General features: G+C 36.3%; 1 protein-coding gene across 2 annotated transcripts; it reads left to right on the top strand.

Annotated features, from left to right (window-relative positions):
- Positions 1-1,053: 1,053 nt before the first annotated feature.
- Positions 1,054-16,027, top strand: LOC145586954 (protein PSK SIMULATOR 1-like). Of its 2 annotated transcripts, XM_081643927.1 has the most exons (14): positions 1,054-1,408; positions 1,567-1,613; positions 1,880-2,407; positions 4,176-4,501; positions 4,608-4,700; positions 4,788-4,875; positions 5,755-5,848; positions 7,798-7,895; positions 8,590-8,659; positions 10,179-10,282; positions 10,396-10,512; positions 14,643-14,719; positions 15,045-15,089; positions 15,180-16,027. In XM_081643927.1, the coding sequence occupies exons 3-14, from the start codon at positions 2,066-2,068 to the stop codon at positions 15,697-15,699; spliced, it is 1,974 nt and encodes a 657-aa protein (XP_081500053.1). In that variant the 5' UTR covers positions 1,054-1,408; positions 1,567-1,613; positions 1,880-2,065; the 3' UTR covers positions 15,700-16,027. The 2 variants fall into 2 exon arrangements, with proteins under 2 accessions (XP_081500053.1, XP_081500052.1); XM_081643926.1 differs by having other exon boundaries at positions 1,054-1,613.
- The last annotated feature ends 4,397 nt before the right edge of the window (positions 16,028-20,424 follow it).

Genomic DNA, 20,424 nt, shown 5'->3' with positions numbered 1-20,424 from the left:
CATATAAAATTTGGGTGACTCAACATCCCTTATTTATACGGGGTAATAAACGAAATGGCGCAATAACATACAATGATCGATGAAAGTCATGGAACGGTATATATAATTAAGTGTTGAATGAAATGATGAGAGATGGTAGAGTTATAGTCATACTAAATAAAGAGTTAAGAGGTTAATTGTTGTTGGTAAAGATATAATTATAAAGGTTTTAGGAACATATTGAGAGTAGTTTAATTGATAAAATTATAAATGAATATGAAAGTATGGACTAAGGTATAATGTAATGTCAAATGTGAATTAGTTCATAGATTGATCTCAGCCGAACTTTTGTAAGTACTCTTTGGATTGATATGATCAATAGAAGATTTCAAAGTGTATTGACTTGAGCTTCTTGATTAGGCTGTGATTTTCAATTTGAACTAACCTACCTATTTACATGGTAACGATGAGAGGTATATGTAGAACTAGGTAGTTACTTAACATTAGTCTATTGAACTAACATTGTTTATTAGCAAGGCTAAAAGAATACCCAAAAAAAAAAAAAAAAAAAAACGAAATTCACATACTTTATTGACTATTGCATTTAAAATATGACGAAGATTAAAAACAGACAAGAAAGTGACCTTACCCATAGATTAGGGTTGAATAATTTCTAACTTGTCCGAGGAAAAAAAAAGCCGCAATAGATCGATCAATATATATAGTCCATATCCACCCTTTCAAATAAATTGTTTCACATATTCTATTATTCAAACATTCATACGAGTTGAATAATTTCCAAGGAAAAAAAGAAAGAAAGTCACAATAAATCTATATGTAAAATCCATATCCATCCTTTAGAAATAAATTGTTTTACATTTTCTATTCTTCAAACATTTATAAAGGCACTTAAACTTATAGTTCTCTTCTCTCTCTTAAAATCTAGATTCTTCGGTATCTCGAAGTATTTGGATCATAGACTCATAGTAAAGTGTAATATTGCATCTAGTGTACAACTCTACACTTTACTATGATTCAAATAAGTTGAAGGTTCTACTAAGGATTACTACAATGAAAAGAGGGGTTAATGGGTTAAACGACACGATCCAAGAAGTGCGAGTGGGAAAAGGAGGAAAAGATGTGAAAATGGTCAAAGGAGGGTGAAAAAAGTCTCAAAAAGCTTAACCATAGTTGCACAAAAAAGTGATGAATATACAGTGGAATTGCTCAAATTTTTGGGTTTGCTGTTTGACTCTCTCTCTCTCACCCCTTCTCTCACTCTCTCTCCTTCCTTTGCTTTGCTTTTGGTTTAGGCACCAGAATTTCTAGAGAGAGAAAGATTTTAGAGAGAGAAAGATTTTAGAGAAGTGCGCCTCCTTGCAGACCGTGTGACCTGGGCTTGGGGGCCGTGTTAATCTCCATTTTCATTGTAATAATTTCTTCTTAATCAAAGTTTTCATCTTTATGTTCTCACTGTTCATACTACTCTCTTTACAATCATTGTCATCATCATCATCCATTGCACCCCCATCAATTTCTTCGCCGTTTCTTTTACTCACTATCTTTCTTGGAATTTCAAAATTTTAGAATTTCTTGGTGTTCTCACTCAGATCCACACTCTCTACTTTTTCTGGGTATGTTTCCTTTCTCCCTTTCTGTATGTTATTATATCAATTTACTGCCTTTTTTTTTTTTGGGGGGGGGGGGGGGGTTGAATTTTTAGTTTAGTTTAGTTCCCTTTTCCTGCTTGCTGAAATGGGGTTTAAGTTTTATTAGTTTATGAACTATAGTTTGCTTAATTAGTTCGGTTTCTGTGCTTTTTTATTTTCTAATTTGGGGTTTTGATTGGGTAAAAATGGTATTTTAATTAAATGGGTATTGTTCGTTTTATGATTTGCAGCTTTGGACAACTGGATTTTTGTGGGCGAATCATTATTAAGAGTATTGTGGTAGATCAGTGCTGTGGGTTCAAGTTTTTGCTGCTGAAATTGGTGTTATAATCTTGGTTGTTGTGAAATTTGGTTGAGGTTTTATGCAAAGGGATGTATAGAAATTAGAGTGTAGTTTTTAGTTTTATGTGAATAAAATGGGAGGAATATGCTCGAGGAAGGCTACTGTTGATAATGTCCCGAGTAGTGGTTATTCGCAAAATGGTGGTAGCAACTACGGTGCTGGATTGGTTTTGGACTCTCATGCATTGCCTGGTAAAGATAACAGTGTATCAATGCCTCCCAATGGTGAGGAAAATGTTGATAAGCATACACGGGAAGACTTTTCGTTTCCGGAGATGGATGCTAATGCTAATGGGATCAATGAGAACTCTAATGGGATGTATACGGATGCAAATGATGATGGAATTCCGCGGTTCTCTAGGGTTTTATCACATAAGTCTAGGTCAACCAAGTCCAAACAGGTTGCCGTTGCAAAGGTGAATTCCTATCATGTGTTATAATAGCATGTTTTAAAGGTTATTATGCTGATTTTTTTTCCTGCTAATGTATGAATAACATTGATGCATCCACTCATATATCATGATTATTCCACCTTGAGTTTATCTGTACAGTGTAGTATATTTCATCACTCATCTTCATCTCAATTTATAAACTTGCTTCAATGAAAGAGAACATTGTAGCAGAGAAACTCTGGTAGGTACAGACATGTTTGGAAGACTGCTTCAGAACAAAAACATTCATTTTGTTAAATAGGAAAGCAGTAGGAAGATAGAGTTTGCTCCTTGTGGAAATTGCTATTTTATTTTATTATTATTTTTTTAATGTTTGTTCATTGGTATTATGGCATGCTTTTAAATTTTTTAATCAATTGCTCTACTGTCCCATATGCCTGCCTACTCTCCTTCAATGATGTTTACCTAACTATGATGTGGAACATAAAATTTAGTGCAACAAACTTGGATGGAGGGAGCTAGGAATGTTATGAAGAAGTTGGCCTTATAGGAGAGCATATAGCACTTTATAGAAGGGGAGGGTCTTGGTTGACGACTACATGGTATATTATGGCTGTGCTCTTTTCACCTGAAGAGCAAGGTTGTAGTGTACTAAAGTTAGGGCAATAAGGATGTGCTCTTTTCAGCTGAAATCCACTACTTGTCTGAATTGAACTAATAGATCTGACATGACCTTGTTATCTGGAAATTGCTCTCAATTTGTGAGTTGAACTTTCAGTTTCTTATCTGAACATTTTAGCTTTTATATGTACATAATATACTTTAAAGATATCCATTTGACGTCATTATAACATAGCCTATTAACACTTGCTGAAGGCTGCATTCATCTTTCATACCACTCCAGATATGAGATTTGCACGTCTGTTACATATATCGATCACTATTGTAAATATCTAGTTTATGTCCTTGAACTATCTTGAATGATGGAGGAAACATTACATTTAGCTTGAATTTCTGATAAAGAGAATTTGACTAAATGTACAGGGCAAATTCTTATTAAAATCCTATCACGTGTTTATATAATGTTTGTCCTTTTCCTGTGTTAACGAGTAATTTGAAGTCTTTGTGAGGATTGTCTCCATCCATCTACCTAATTTGTGAGACCAAGTGTGTAACCTTTGTTTACCTTTACTATTTAATATTTGATTTATATACATGTTTTCAGGGATTGCTTACTTGACAATTGAAAATTAAATCTGAAAGCTACGGGCTCAAGACCTCTATTTAGGGAAATAATCACATGGAAGCTAGCTTGCAAATTTACAGGGCAAATTCTTATTAAAATCCTTGGTGTTTAATGGTTTGGTGCCCTTGCATGTAGCCTGCAAATTTGACTTCTGAATTTAGATTAGATTTATAAATTCTTGAGTGAAAATAATCTTGTTTGCAACTCAAACTGGCTTTAAGTAGATTGATAGATAGCTATAATGAAGGGTATACTTGGAAGAGTTGTGGGTGCACCCCTGAATCCTTATATGTTTCTGTGGTCATTTTGGAACAAAGGATACTGTTTTTGTTTAAAAGATTTTGAATTTTTTACCTTAGTCTTGTATGTTTGACTTCTATCTGACATGATGGCATTTCACATCTTTGCATCAATTATAAAAGGCTCGAATCCCGTGCTCCAAAAATTCTGTTTAGAACTTAAGGGTAATCAAAAGTCAAGGTCTAGGGAATAGCTGCTGAGTGTTTTGTTGTTGAGGTAATAAAGAAATATCTTTTTGGTGAGCAGGTGTCTGAGGTGAGCTCTCGTTTAGGTAAAGCTGGCTCTGCTGGGTTTGGTAAAGCTGTAGAAGTTTTAGACACACTTGGTAGTAGCATGACAAGCTTGCATCTCAGTGGTGGTTTTGTCTCAAGTGTGACGACCAAAGGGAATAAGATTTCCATATTGTCGTTTGAAGTCGCCAACACAATTGTGAAGGGTGCAAACCTTATGCAGTCGCTTTCCAAGGAAAGCATTAAACACCTTAAGGAAGTGGTACTTCGCTCCGAAGGCGTGCAATGCTTAATATCCAAAGATTTTGATGAACTCCAAAGGATTGCTGCAGCTGACAAGAGGTATTTTAAGAACAGCTAGTTGTTTCTGCTGCAATCAACTTCGTTTCTTGAACCTGCTCTTTGTATATGCTTTTGCATGACACTTGTGTACTGATGTATTTCTTAGGGAAGAACTGAAAGTGTTTTCTGGGGAGGTCATTCGCTTTGGAAATCGCTGTAAAGACCCTCAATACCACAATTTGGATCGTTATTTTGAGAAGTAATGCTATTTTGATTTCTTTTATTGTTGTGATCTCTATAATTATCTGACATGCAAGATAATTCTGTACCTTTCTGTTCATCTTAGATTGGCTTCTGAACTCACTCCTCAAAAACTGAAAGAAGAAGCTGAGACAATAATGCAAACTCTGATGACATTGGTTCAGAATACTGCCGTGAGTAATCTTTGATTTTAGATCTGATTGCTTCATTATGGCATTGACCATGGGTCTTTTCAATTTTTATGCTAGCCTATTGTATGTCATGTCCTTTTCTCCTTGCTAACAAGTTTTCTCTTTACTCTTTACTTTACACCATCTTGAGTTATTCTAATATCTCCCTAGGATAAGAAAAAACTAGCTTTTCTCAAGCTCAAAACCTAATGGAAAGTTGAAGGATTATCCTGTACCTATTTTTCAGCTTGCAGCTTGCTAAGAAGGAAAAGGAGGATTGTCCTTGGATGTGGGACATTTTTATCACTTTTGTGGACGTTTAGATCTTTATTTGCCTTGTGCTGATCTTCTAGTATATGCAATTGCTAATGAACAGTTCTGCAATCAACAAATTCTTATTGCAACTATATGCTTACAGGTCTATAATATCCTGTTGATTTCTGTCAAAAAGAGATTTTTTAAATCACAAAATATCGTCATTATTAAGCATAATCTGCTGTTAGCTCTCATTATATGGCCCTATGATATGTTGAAGGTGCAAAGTAAAACTCATGAAGTATCAGTCTAATTGGAATTAAAATTATAATTTAGTATGTCCTGATGTTAAATATCGTGTTCTTTCATGCTAGAATTGTGTCTACTGTCTATGTTAATGCTTGAAGTGGCTTACTTGGTTGTTAAATAAGTGATTATCTTATACTACCGATATCCTGAGCTCTACTCGCTTTCTGTTTTTATCATAGTTTCTACTCACCTTTAATTTATGTACTCTTTTTTCATCTCCTATCCCACCATGTGAAACCCTGTGAAATCTAATAATACCCTATGAAAAAAAAAAGCTCATAGTTATTACTTTTACAATCAATGTTAAACTTGATGCAGGAGTTGTATCATGAGTCACATGCTTTGGATAGATTTGAACAAGATTATCGGCGGAAACTACAAGAGGAAGATAACCCCAGCACAGCTCAAAGAGGTATTATCAATTAGTTTGTTTGATATCATGAATTTAACCTTTTTCCAATTGTGGATGTTTGTACACTTATAATATTTTTTTACTTGGTATGTTAATCATGTGCAATGCTGTTCTCCTAGTAGAATTTAGAAGATGCTGTGCAAGATGATTGTTTGGATTGTTACGAATATTTGTTAAATTGCATTTCAACAGGTGTTAATTGTTTTATGACCTATATGCCTTCCTGTTTTCCCCTGCTGGCTTCCTGTCCAGTAAGCATAGGGAGAAAAAAAAAAAAAAAATACAAGACCTATATCTTGAGCCCCGGGGGGGGGGGGGGGGGGGGGGAGGGGGGCTGTAAGAACTGGTCTGTTTATGTTCACTGGATGATGATAAAAGTCGAAAATTGAGATATCATTTGCATTCCTTGCTAGCTTGAAACCTCCATGCTATCTGGACCTGAAAAATCCCTGGTTCTAATCTGTCCATCAAAATCTATCACAACTGAGAAACTTATCAGATTTTCCCATCAAAATCATGTCTGATTTATCAGGTCTATCACATCTATAGATTAAACATTTATACCCAGATGGATCTACCACTTGGAGGCAAGAAATAAAAACTAAAAAGCTGTGTCATATACGCATGGGATGGGCGGGCAGGCCAGCATTCTGGCCAATTGTCTTCTTTAGTGACAACGACTATTTCCGAATCTTCTCTCCTCTTACATGCACCTGACCATTTTAATGCTGATTTTATTACTATTGTTAATCCTCTCTAGTGAAGCAAATGGAGTTGCATGAGAATTAGGTATTTGATCGTAAAGGGATGGAGGAGGATTTTTGTGGATGACTATACGGAATAATCACTTTTGGTTGATGTAGCCGACCATGCTTATGAGATTAAGGCTTTGATTGATTATTTTTATATTCCTCTACCCTCTATAACACGGTAACAACATACTTTTTTTTTTTTAGAAAATAAAAAAATTTGATGTCCTTTCCTCTCTTTTGTAGTATGTTGGTTTTAATATTTGCTTACAATAACAACCACAAAACCTTAGTCCCAAAAGGTTTTAATATTTGCTTAATGGTTTAAAAATTAGAGCATTTTATCTTAAGGGCATGCTTGGATATGGAGTAATATATTAAGGGGGTAATAGAAGTCAAACTTGTAAAAACATATGTAATTAGAGGTATTGTTGTAGGAGACAAAGTGTTTACAAATGAAATAAGATAGTTGTGCCATGAGGAAAAGAGGGAGATAGAGGAATTATTATCCTCATAATGAGGGTAATAGTTACCCACCCTCCCCCTAGTGTAACTCTTACCCCCAAAATGAGGGTATTAGTTCATCTTTCTTCACCTCATACTACACCATCACTACATATTTTTCCTTACAATCACACCATCACTATCTCCTCCTTCCTTATATTCACCTTCATTTTGCTTAGTTTGACTTTTATTACCCTAGTAATACATCTTCCTCAATCCAAGCATGCCCTAATAAGATAGTGGAGTTTGGTTGATTAAGTGTGACTAAAAAAGGAAGATGGTGGGGTTAAGTTGATTGAATGATTTGATTAAGTAAATAGATAGAAGTAAAACGAGAATTATATTTGGGGATGGAGGGAATATGTATGGTCCTACCCCCTACGCATATCTAATATTGGGTGGTGTCCCTGTATCTTATGATTTTAAAATTACTGTATCTGATACTGGGATCTATTCCTGTAATTGACACTGATGCTTGAGTCCTGGATATTGCATATTATTTGTTCGGATATATCATTTCGATGCTCATTGATGTGCCTTACCCTTCTCAATATGTTGCCTTCTTTTTGCCTGTTACCACTGTCATATCTGGATATTTGTATGATGCATGTAATCTGTAAGTAGTTCAGTATTGATTTTCTTGTCTAGTAAGGCTCAGTGTCCATGAAAGTCATTTGCGGTGTTAATTTCTTGCAGGAGACAGCCTGGCAATTTTAAGGGCAGAGTTGAAGAGCCAAAGAAAGCATGTCAGAAGTTTGAAAAAGAAATCGCTTTGGTCTAGGATTCTGGAAGATGTAAGCAGTTAGAGCTTATGATTTATACAACATAATGCTTTCTTGGTGCATGTGTCCTGGGTTTAATGCATTCAACTTGCAAGTGTCACCTTGGTCTCTGGATCCCTATTAGTAAAGCTATATTACACTGAAGTTTTGTTGATCAAGCAAGTATTAATTTTATAGGGGTTTAGTTGTGTTCAAATGCTGCAAGATGATGTTAGAATTTGGTATCTTGTTCTTGCGTTTTGTATGAGGTGTTTGAAGAAAATTAAAGGGTTGGGCATCAGTAGCTTGAATGAGGATTTGATTCATTGCATCATTAGGTGTGGAGGAAATAAGTGAAGGTGATTTTTTTTTTGTCTGTGTGCGCACGTGTAAACTTTGTCTTTCTCTGTTTTTTTCACTCCTATGTGATTTGTGAGCTCTATGAAAATACGTACAAAGATGACAAATTTGTTATTACAGTATTATGTTTGTTACTCATACTGTTTATTCCTTTTTTTTTTGGGTTTCAGTTTCAGGTTCTTGTAGTGTAGTTTTATTATAAGTTGCTTCTCTGATACATTATGATTTGCATAAATGCATTAAAAAGAATGAAAGCATCTTACTACTCACCTTCCCCTACTCTCCTCCCAAAAAAATGGAAGAACAGAAAAATGTAACTTGTGCTGCTCGCTCTTGTCTGATTGAGTTTGTCTCTTGATTTGTGTAGGTGATGGAGAAGCTTGTGGACATAGTTCACTTTTTACATTTGGAAATTCATGAAGCCTTTGGAAGTGCTGGTATGTATTGGTAATTTTAAAGCTCATTCAGATGTCGTTTACATTCCTGCCTGGACATTTAATACGAATAAAGTGGATTGATCAGCAACTGATCCTCTTTCTGGCCTTTGCTCAATCCCTGGTTGGGAATCCAAATTCTAAACTGTGCACTTTGTTACCTTGTTAAAAGACTTTCATATCCTGGTCTGATCTTCGCCGTTCGAAGCCTGATAAAGTGATTGTGCTGCAGGAAACCAATGTAAGAAAGATTAATAGGACATTGTAGATTTATGGAACAGAAGTTCTTTAGAGTCAATCACAAAGTCTCCTAAATGGTATTTTATCCTCAGTCAGGTCATTTGTACTGAATGACCCCCCACTCTCCTGCATGCGCCTGATCACCAGGATCTTTGATCCGTCTCCATAGCTCATATGGCCTTGACTGAGGATCACCAGGCCCCCCCTTTGCACAGTTTTTGCTTTTTAGGCAAAAAGAGAATGGATGGATTTAAAATTTTAGTTATGAGGCGGATTCAAGATCCTTTGTTTGTAGCACCTGTTTTGTGCCTAAGGGCATTTCCGGTCGTTTTTAATTGGGGTGGCAATTTGAAGTAAAGAACTGCAAAGGAGTGCAATTTTTGTATTGGTTTGAAACTTTGAATGGGATCAAACTATGAAAGATAATCAAGTTAAAAACATACATTCATTCTTAACTGTAATCAATCAGCCACGACAAACAATACTGAAATCACAAAGCCCCATCTTGAAATCTGAAAAAAAAAATAAAAAAAAATAAAAAAAATCCTATTTTCTTCTCACTTTGTTTTTAAATTAGGAGGGAGGGGGGGGGGGGGGGGAGGGGGACGGGGAGGGAAAGAGAAGAAAGATTATATTCACTTTTATCGTTGTCATTTTGTTCTAATTGTGAAAAATTAATACAACATAAACACTAGTTACACAACACTTTTGTAAATTTGGACTGACAATCTTCACTTCAAAAGCTCAAATTACTACTTCTGCAGATGTCAGCACTCAGCAGCACTATTACTCCAATCAACTGCCTATTTCATTCTTTATTATATGCCGTTTTATATATCGATGCACTATTTTTTGTTTGTTTAAAATGCCAATGTACTATTACTTGTTAGTTTTAAATACCAATGCAATAACTAATACTTGTTATAAGCCTGTGCAAAATCTTAGACGACAATTTAAACTAGGTTATTTTAAATTTTTTATTATAATGACAATGGATTGTTAACGCGACCATGTATGTTATCATAACTTTTCATAAACTTTGAGTCAATATTAGCTTTTAATTTGTCTAGGGACTGGAGCATTGTCGTTTTTTGGATTTTTTTTTTCTTCCCAGGTTTGGGTCTTGCATTGCAACTTTAGTAGTACAGCTAGTTCATTTTGTATTTTGTGAGATTTGCTTACGAGGTGACTTTTTTACAGATTAATTAATCTATATTTGCCAAAGAAGTACATGGGTTTATTAGTAAATGCTGATCTAGTGAGCTTCAATGTGATCTTGCAGATGGAGATAAGTCTGTTAGGACATCTTCAAACAATCATCAAAAGTTGGGGTCAGCTGGCCTGGCCTTGCATTATGCAAATATTATTACACAAATAGATACTCTTGTGAGTACCCCCCCCCCCTCTTCTCTTAACTGGTTGCTCTCTTAAGTATATATTAGAAGCCTTGTAGATATCGTAGATCATTTCAAGTTTTCTAACATTATCTTCATAAACAGTTCTCTCGCTCAAACTCTGTACCGCCGAACACAAGGGACGCTTTATACCAGGGATTGCCGCCTAACATCAAATCAGCTTTAAGATCAAAGTTGCAAGCATTTCAGCTCAAGGAAGAGGTACTGTGCTTTGTTAGAGGACAGTTGTATTACACTCTTAATTCCCTTTCCCTGTATGTTTTTTAACTACCCTACTGTGGTGCAACTAATCTACCTGTGCAGATGCATAATTTTTTACAGCAAAAAGGAAATCATAGGGTGTTCGTCTACTACCCTGCTCCACGACATTCTTCTGTCTTCATTTTCTAGAAAATCCACACCCAATATAGTTTACTTTCTCCAAGAACAAATAAAATTGATAAACTGTTGAAGGCCTTCATTTTGTACAATGTGTTGAAGGCTGGTGAAGCTACATGTCAATCAATCAATCAATCAAAGCCTTAATCCCAAAAGTGGGGTCGGCTAACATGAACCAAATTTGATTATTCCGTGTAGTCATCAACATAAATCTTTCTCCTCCATCCCTTACGATCCAAAACTTCATCCTCACGTAAATCCATGCACTTCATATCCTTCCTCACTCCTTCCAACCAAGTCATCTTTGGTCTCCCTCTTCCTCGTTTAATCCCTCCATGGTCCCACTCTTCCACTCTTCGCACCGGTGCACCCTCGGGTCTCCGTCTTACATGTCCAAACCAACGCAGACGATTTTCCCTTAATTTATCTACAATGCCCGCCACACCTACTTTCTTGCGAATAACCTCATTTCTGATTCTATCTCTTAAAGTGTTTCCACACATCCACCTTAACATGCGCATTTCCGTAACCTCCATCTTTTTAATATGCTCTTTCTTAGAAGCCCAACATTCTGTACCATAGAGCAACACTGGTCTTATGGCAGTCCTGTAGAATTTTCCCTTCAACTTTAAGGGAATGCTGCGGTCGCATAGCACTCCCGTGGCCGCTCTCCATTTAAGCCACCCTGACTTAATCCTGTGGGTCACGTCTTGATCAATGTCACCATTCTTCTGGATGATCGACCCTAGGTACTTAAAACATTCACTCATGGTCAAATCCTTTCCATCCAAACTCACCACTTCATTGCTTGTCCCCCTCTGAGTGCCAAAACGACATACCAAATATTCAGTCTTACTCCGACTTAGCTTAAACCCTCTAGATTCCAACCTTTGCCTCCATTGCTCCAACTTGACATTAACCCCATCCTTAGTCTCATCCACCAAAACGATATCATCTGCGAACAGCATACACCATGGAACCTCATCTTGAATTGGTCTAGTTAATTCGTCTAGAACCGTTGCAAAAAGAAAAGGGCTTAATGCAGACCCTTGATGCAATCCGATTGTAATAGGGAAATCTTTTGTCAACCCTCCGCATGTCCTCACATTTGTTGACACATCCCGATACATATCCTTAACTAGGTCTACATACCTTCGTGGGATACCTTTCTTCAACATTGCCCACCAAAGTATCTCTCTTGGCACCTTGTCATATGCCTTCTCTAAATCAATAAAGACCATATGAAGATCTTTCTTCTTTACCCTATAAAACTCCATCATTTGTCTTATCAAATGGATTGCCTCCATAGTAGATCTCCCAGGCATAAAACCAAATTGGTTATCTGAAATGCTTGTGCATGCCCTCAACCTTTGTTCAATCACCCTTTCCCACAACTTCATAGTATGGCTCATAAGCTTAATTCCTCGATAGTTAGAACAATCTTGAGCGTCTCCTTTGTTTTTATAAACCGGGACCAAGGTGCTCTTCCTCCAATCTTGTGGGATCCTTGTAGCCGTCCATATCTTGTTGAAAAGGTTTGTTAACCAATCAATACCAATCTTACCCAAACACCTCCACACCTCTATCGGTACCCCATCAGGGCCAACCGCCTTCTTAGGTTTCATCTTCCTCAGTGCAATCTCCACCTCTACTCTCCTAATCCTTCGCACATACTCCATGTTGATTTCTTCATCACTCATAGAGGTATCTCCTATCACAACTCCATTACTTCCATTAAATAATTCATCGAAGTACCCCTTCCACCTGTCCTTGATGCCCTCCTCTTGCCCTAGGACCATTTGGTTCTTATCTTTGACACACTTCACCATGCCAATATCCTTCCTTGCCTCTTGTCTTCTCTTTGCCATCTTATAAATGATCCTTTCTCCCTCCTTGGAATCAAGCTTTTCATAAACCTCCTGATATGCCTTTTCTTTTGCTTGGCGAACAGCTGCCTTTGCCTTACTCTTAGCCTCCTTATACGCTGCAAAGGTTTCATCACTCCTACATTTTCCTAAGGCTTGATAGCATTCCCTTTTTTGCTTAATTACTGCTTTCACCTCTTCATTCCACCACGAAGTATCTCTCTGTACCGAAGTTCTTCCCCTTACTTCCCCTAAGACCTCTTTGGCCACTCTTAGGAAACAGTTCTTCATTCGTAACCAGGTCATGTCCGGATCCACCTCTCCATCCCAATCCGCTTCTTCAATTACCTTTTCTGTAAAAACCTTAGCTTTTGCATCCTTTAGGGTCCACCATCTTATCCTTGGTTCTTCTTGTCTAACTTTTTTCTTCGCCTTCTCTTTCAGACGAATAGTCATTACCAATAGCCGGTGTTGGGTGACCACACTCTCCCCTGGGATAACCTTACAGTTTATGCAACTTTGTCTATCTATGCTCCTTGTGAGCAGGAAGTCTATTTGAGTTGCATTTGCTCCATTCCGAAAAGTTATCAAGTGTGAATCCCTCTTCTTAAACCAAGTATTAGCCAAAATTAAATCATATGATTGGGCAAAATCCATAATAGCTTCACCACCGGCGTCCCTCTGCCCATACCCAAAGCCTCCATGGACACTCTCATAGCCATCTCGGCTCGCCCCAACGTGCCCATTTAGATCCCCTCCAATATATAACTTCTCTGAGTGGTGGACACCCTGCACCACCTCGTCTAGGTCCTCCCAAAATTGTCGTTTCTCTTCTGCATCTAAACCCACTTGGGGAGCATAAGCACTGATAACATTCACAATCTCCTTGCCACATAGCAACTTCAGCCTTATCAACCTATCGTTCTTCCGATAGACCTCGATCACCTCTTTTGCCAACCTCTCATCGAGAACCACACCAACTCCGTTCCTAGCTCCACCATTCCTTGTTCTGTGGCTCGTTTCTTGCCCAACATACCATACCTTATACCCCAAAACCAAGCCTCGAGCTCCTTCTCCTGTCCATCTTGTCTCTTGGTTCACGCGTCGTCTTTTCATTACTTCTACCAATTCTGCTGATTTTCCCGTAAGAGACCCCACATTCCAAGAACCAATCCGCAAACTAAATTCTTTTCTCCCACGCTCCCTCCTGATCCCAACTCCAAGTCCTTGATTATTTGACACCACAATTGGGCAATATGGCGCGTCGCTTCTGGGCGACGACCTAGCAACCCTTACATACTTATCACTGCACCCGGGTCTGGGAAGTGCAGCGCGTCGCTCAGTAGGGAACGCCCCAATGGCACGCCCTTGCTCATTTGACACCACACTCGGGCAATGTGGCGCGTCGCTTCTGGGCGACGACCTAGCAACCCTTGCATACTTATCACTACACCCGGGTCTAGGAAGTGCAGCGCGTCGCTGAGTAGGGAACGCCCCCACGAAAATATCTGTTTGGCTCATGTCATGGGATGTGACGAAGTTTTATACTGGCTGTCACTGGCCTACCGTAACCCTCCTCCTTTATCCAGGCTTGGGACTGGCAGCGGGAAACCCACTGGCGGAGTTCTGGTGAAGCTACATGCTTTTACCAAAATACAAAGTAAATATTTTCTGTAAAAAATTATTCTGGTGGAAAAGCTTCAATTCTTCAACGCAGAGGATTGTTATGGTAATGAAAGAGTTTATTATGGATGTACTCTTTGTTGGGACATCAAGATTTTGTGCACTAGAAACACTACCCAGTGCTGGTCACCAATTAAGGAAGTCAGTAGTCTTATAGCATGAGCCGAGCAGATGATAAGCAGCCACAATCTTGTTTAGTTCATTTTCCACTTTTTTAGAGCATAATTACCTTCGATATGAGAAATTGATCAATATGCCACCCATATGGACTAGGATATAACTATAGCAGCTTATGTTGTCATTTGCGCAATTGGTTCTACAACCTTGAAAGTCAGTACAGCTGAATATTGGTCTAGTTATTCTTTGCTTGATTTTATGTTGTTTAATATTTTCTATCTCTTGCAGCTTACAGTCCAACAAATTAAAGCCGAAATGGAGAAGACGCTGCATTGGCTTGTTCCTATTGCTACAAACACAACAAAGTGAGCCCTTCATATCTGCATTACTCCCCTAGCCTCCCCACCTTTCGTTGTAAAAAAAGTTGTAAAATCACGGTGATTCTGCAGTAGTTTTAAGGATTAAAATAAATTATATTTTATTTATCTATATATATTGTTAAAAAAAATGTGTTTAAACTGTTGGTTATTTTAGCGTGAAAAATAATAAATTGATTTTGAAGTACAAATAAATCACCTAATAATACTTATTGTTTCTAACCAAAAAAATTATTTTCAAGAAGACTTGTGACATCTAATTTACAAGTCCTAATATAATCCTAACCTTGTTTTCCGCAATATGAATTTGTAGAGCACATCATGGATTTGGTTGGGTTGGTGAATGGGCAAACACCGGGTAAGTCGAATACTGAGACTCCTGTTTCTTATACTTGGATATCTCCAATAAAATAAAAATACAGTTGTCTAAACTCTTTAAGTTTCTCAGTTCGGAGGTCAATCGAAAACCAGCAGGCCAAAATGACTTGCTCAGAATTGAGACACTATATCACGCAGATAAAGAGAAAACCGAGGCTTACATCCTAGACCTAGTGGTGTGGCTTCACCATCTCATCAGCCAATCTAGGTCTGCTTCGAATGGTGGCACACGATCTCCTATCAAATCTCCGATGAGGTCCCCCAACCAAATGACCCTGCAGTTGTTTCCCCAAAAGACTAACTGTCCATCTCCTACACTCTCTATTGAAGACCAGCAAATGCTATGTGATGTGACTAGAAGGAAACTTACTCCAGGTATTAGTAAGAGCCAGGAGTTTGACACTGCTAGAATTCGCTTGAGTAAGCATCAACGGTTGAGCAAGAGCAATAGCCATTCTCCCACAAGAGAAACTAAAAGAGAAATTTACTCCACAAGACGACCATCATCTGTCCCAATTATTGATTTTGATATTGACCGGATGAAAGCCTTGGATGTTATTGACCGGGTGGATACTTTAAGGAGTTTGTAATTATGGCCTATATAAACAAGGTGAGATACGAGTTGTGGAGGTTTAATATGCTTGTGATTTTTGAAAATGATGGCACGCCTTCAGACTACTCTGGGAAAGCCGGTATTAACTATAAAGCGATCGAATCCCAATCAAACGTGTAACTGAAAACAAGAACCAGATTCGAGGGAGAGGAGGGGAAGGATGTATTGTATGCTTCAGAGGTTTCAGATTTCTGCAGAGGTTAAGGCAGCATGTTTTTTGTCAGTTCAAGTTGATGTACAGAATACTTTGATCACACCAGAATAATTGAAAAAATATATATTGGTTCATTATATTCCTTTTTGCATCTTTCTGAAACAAACTATTCCCAATAATTTTGGGCATCACATCCCAGCAGGTTACAGATACAAATCCTTTCTAGTTGATACCCTGTTACAGTCTTATCTAAGGATGCAGACAATCTCTCCCTATCTTCGGATTCTTGTTCTTGGATAGACATACACAATAGCCATGTTTTAAGGCCTAATCCGTGATCAAACCAGTTCCGTACTCATTGTCCTAACCTCTTGTAATTAACGATTAACAACAATCATATTACAGGTTCCCCACGACTCACATATTGATGCTCTTTAGTCTTTACACAAACTTTACGAGGAAAGCGAATCGTACAACGCAATCTACACAATGAATATCGTCCATCCAGGTAGTAGTAAAAATGGAAATGGGCGGACCAATACTATGTTGAAACAAATGCTAAATGCCCAACTACAGGAGAAATTGATGGCAAACAAAGGCATGTTCAACTGTTTCAGGAGTATTGTTAATGGGAAGTCATATCATAAAAATAAAAGTGGTTTTCACGAATTTAGCCATCAATTACATAAGCATCACACCAACGATTTGGTGGGCCTTTTTTCTAGAAACAATTTTGTCCATGTTTAGTGTTAATCTGTCCCCAGTCTTCAACTACCAAAACTGGAACTGCCATTTTCACATTTATATTTTTTTAAACCATATTATAATTTTTTTTTAAACTGTGACCACTAAATTTGGTAAGAAATAACAAAAAAAAAAAAAAAAAAAAAAAAGTAATTAATAACTATAAACCATATACTAAAATTTAAATTTTAAACTATATTTGGTAAGAAATAGTAATTATAACAATTGTAACAATTTTGATTTATATATTTTATAATGGGCCCTTTATAACGGAAATTATGGGCCTCTTTTCCTGGGAGAATGAAGGTGGGCGGTGGATTTTGTGGGTCTAAAAGATGATGTGTTATTATTTCTATTTATCAGATTAAAAATACTAACTACCCACTTTAACCTAACTAGAGAAAATAATACTTTGTATAATATTTTTCTACGTGTAGTTTTCGTGGTCGTTAATATATAAATTATCATTATCATTTCTTTTTGTTTAGAACGGTACACATGGGCCTAGTCCTGGGCCATTCTAACAATCTCAGGTATCAAACCGTGCTCAGTCGGCAAAATGATGTAAGGCTTTCGGCTTGCCATTTGCCACCCAACCATTTCTCGATTCTCTATTGATAGCAACTATGCAATTCCGTACATTAACACGAATACATTTGATTATATGCATTACTTTCTCTTCGAGTCATGTCAAGTATACTACTATATGAGTATCTTTGTTTATAGAGGGAGTAGGTTTAAAAGATGGGGGTTCTTTGAGTATATTGTTAATGATGTTAATTAAAAGTGTAATTTAAACCATTGTCTTTTCATTAATAATATTAGATTTGGTGTTATTGTTTGCACCTAACAGTAGATTTTTAGGGGTACTAAACTTTTTTAATTTTGAGTCAAATTCATTGTACTTTTTTGTAAGTAGTAATCACAAAGATTATAAAATTTTCTTGATTGATAGAAAAATACAAAATTAGGAATGCGGAATGTTTTATTTGTCTTGAGGTAATCAGGCGTAAACCGCGTAACTATCACTTTGTAAATTTTACTTGTAGTATTACAACTCTTTTTTTGTTTTTATTAATACTTTTAATTAGATTTGTACTTTAGCATCAAAGAAAACTTGCTTCATAATCTTGCTTCTAGAGATCGTGTTGCATAAGATTTAGGAAACATATTGCAGCGAGATTGGCTCCTCCTAGTGGATCGGAGTATGTAATTTTTGATTCTTTCTCCCAAGGTATCTTGGCGGAACTTGATTTGCTTTGATCAATAAAATGCCGATCCCGTTCAAGAAAAAGATTTAGGAAACATATTTGAATGTTCCTGACTAAATTTACCGGTCACTAAAAGCACGGATTTTTGTAGTGTAAGCAACCTCAATGCTGAGGATCCACCTCGGCCATATATAACTTTGCCTAAAATTATACAGTAACTGTTACGATCATGTTATAAGTTGAATTAAACTTTTAAAAAAAACGGGTGTATAATAATTATCGTACATCCTTTTATAAAAATAGTCTAAAGTGATCAAAAGTTACCCCTGAAATGAATAAAAGTTACTCTAATATGCATAAAGTAACCCAATACAAATAAAAATTATCTACGCTTTCTTAATAAAGAATCACATCTTAAGTGACTAAAAATCAATTATTAGTGATTGAATGTAATTAAATGACCTTTATAAAACTTTTCTTGTTGTCTATTTATATAAAAATTATATTATGTTTAAAGTTACTCAAAAAAGGCAAAAAGTTACTCTAAAATTAGCTAAAAGTTACCCTTATATTGCTCGATATACACTAATATTAGTGTAAAGCGGGTGTATACAAAAGTTTTACTATACAATAATAGAAAAAATAAATAAAATTGCACTCTTATGTGAATGTGTTCACCAATTTAATGAGCTGGATATAGGATAAGATTTTATTGTAACAAGTTTCAACCTTGAATCTAAATAGTAGAACTATTTAGAATGTTAAAATATAAGAAGTGTTATCTTATAGACTTTCTGTATCATAATTTCTAATCATGTTGATAATTGTCATCCTCTAGTCAGACTTACGTGGACTCCTATTAGTCTTCTTAAAGATTGGTTTAATTATATGACTTTTATTGCTTGATTTGAATGGTCTCACTATTCTTACCAAATTTCTCACTGTGCATTTGAACTTTCGACCCCCACAGTAAATTGAAGTACATGTAGTACATATAATTTAAGGGGAAAAACAGTAACGATTTTATTTAGTGGGATAAACGTGAAATTAAATTCCCTATATATCTATTCTATTTACTATTGTTGGAGTGTATTACAACTATTGATTCACTAGCTTATGCAATATGTATACCATGCACATGAGAGAATTGAGAATAATAATTTTAAGATGTCACGCCATCACATGAATCACAGGCACGTACAACACCAATGCAACTAAAGGGGTGCACACAAGATGGTGTACATGGTCGCTACGACCCTCTAGACTACATATATACGATAATATGATCAATGATTTAATTTGAATAACGACAACATACATGATATATATGTATATATGGCTAGAGTTGAGGATATATCTAGGTTCATGGGGTTGCACCTCTTTTAAATAGCATACCTCATGTACATGTCCACGGTCCACCTGCAGCTCATGTCCTATGCTAATTAAGATTCAGTAGTTGTCCTCTCTCTTTCTTGTCAACTTGATAAGCACTAATGTCCATGTCTCATTATTTCCAATCGATCATCGAAATTTAAAGAAAAATAAAGTTTAAACCTTGAATTGATCACAGCCATATAATGTATAATGTACATGAACATCAACAAAATAATGATCGTTTTATGTATCGAGCAATAATTATATTGCAGGGACATAAAAATTAAAGTGATGAAAAATATATCATACGAAGTATATGGTTATATGCTCACAATCTTTATCAAATGATGAAATGTATTTACTTATCAGAAAAACACTAAGAAAACCTTATTGTAAAGTTAAGGCCAAATGTCATGTGAATATATGATTACAAAGAGAGAATGTTGGAAAAAGTATGGGAATAATATGACAAGTAATGGTCACTTCACGTCTACGTATAAGGCCAAACTTCATGCCCTTTCTCACGCCCAATTTTTTTTACTTGCCATTAAATTTTTACATCGATCAAGTGTTGTTTTGCCATTTTTGGTGCTTCTATAACTTTGTTTGACAGGCACAGCTACGATAATTCAAGCAATATATTAGTTTGTCAATAAATATTTATGAAGATGAAGCACTCGAGGCACGAACCCGGGGCATGGCCATAGGATTTAGAGTAAACGTCCATGGACTGATTTCATGCTGCTAGTTTTAATTTAGAACCTCTTTATGTCATCTTTAATTGTGTGCATGCAAAGCTAGAATTTTGTTGACTTTAAACTTTGGACCATTGGAACCTTGAATCAATAATTGGCATAAATTCAATTTATTATAGAGAATTATATTTTAAAAGAATATATTTATCTATGAAAAAAATATGTTGGTCCAATGCTTTTGAGATTGACAATATAATAGAATTTAAGTTGAGTATATTATTTTGTTCAAAGAAAAAAAAAATGTATACTATATTATTTATATACATCGTACTCAGACTTTACTACTTTAGCCTTAACCATTAGGTCAAGACTTCATTGGTATATTTAATTTACTTTGAGTGACCCTTAAAAAAGAAAAATTACTTTGATTGTCTATAAAAATGTTGTACTTTGGTCACTTTGCATGATCGATCCAATTGTTTAGAGAGTGTTTTTAAGAATTTTTTGTTAGTAGATAAGCAAAT

Source organism: Chenopodium album, chromosome 16 (genome assembly GCF_948465745.1).
Source record: "Chenopodium album chromosome 16, dcCheAlbu1.1, whole genome shotgun sequence".
NCBI classification, from domain to species: Eukaryota; Viridiplantae; Streptophyta; class Magnoliopsida; order Caryophyllales; family Amaranthaceae; genus Chenopodium; species Chenopodium album.
Note: the sequence above shows the minus strand (reverse complement) of the source record. Positions and strands in the feature narration are given on the sequence as shown.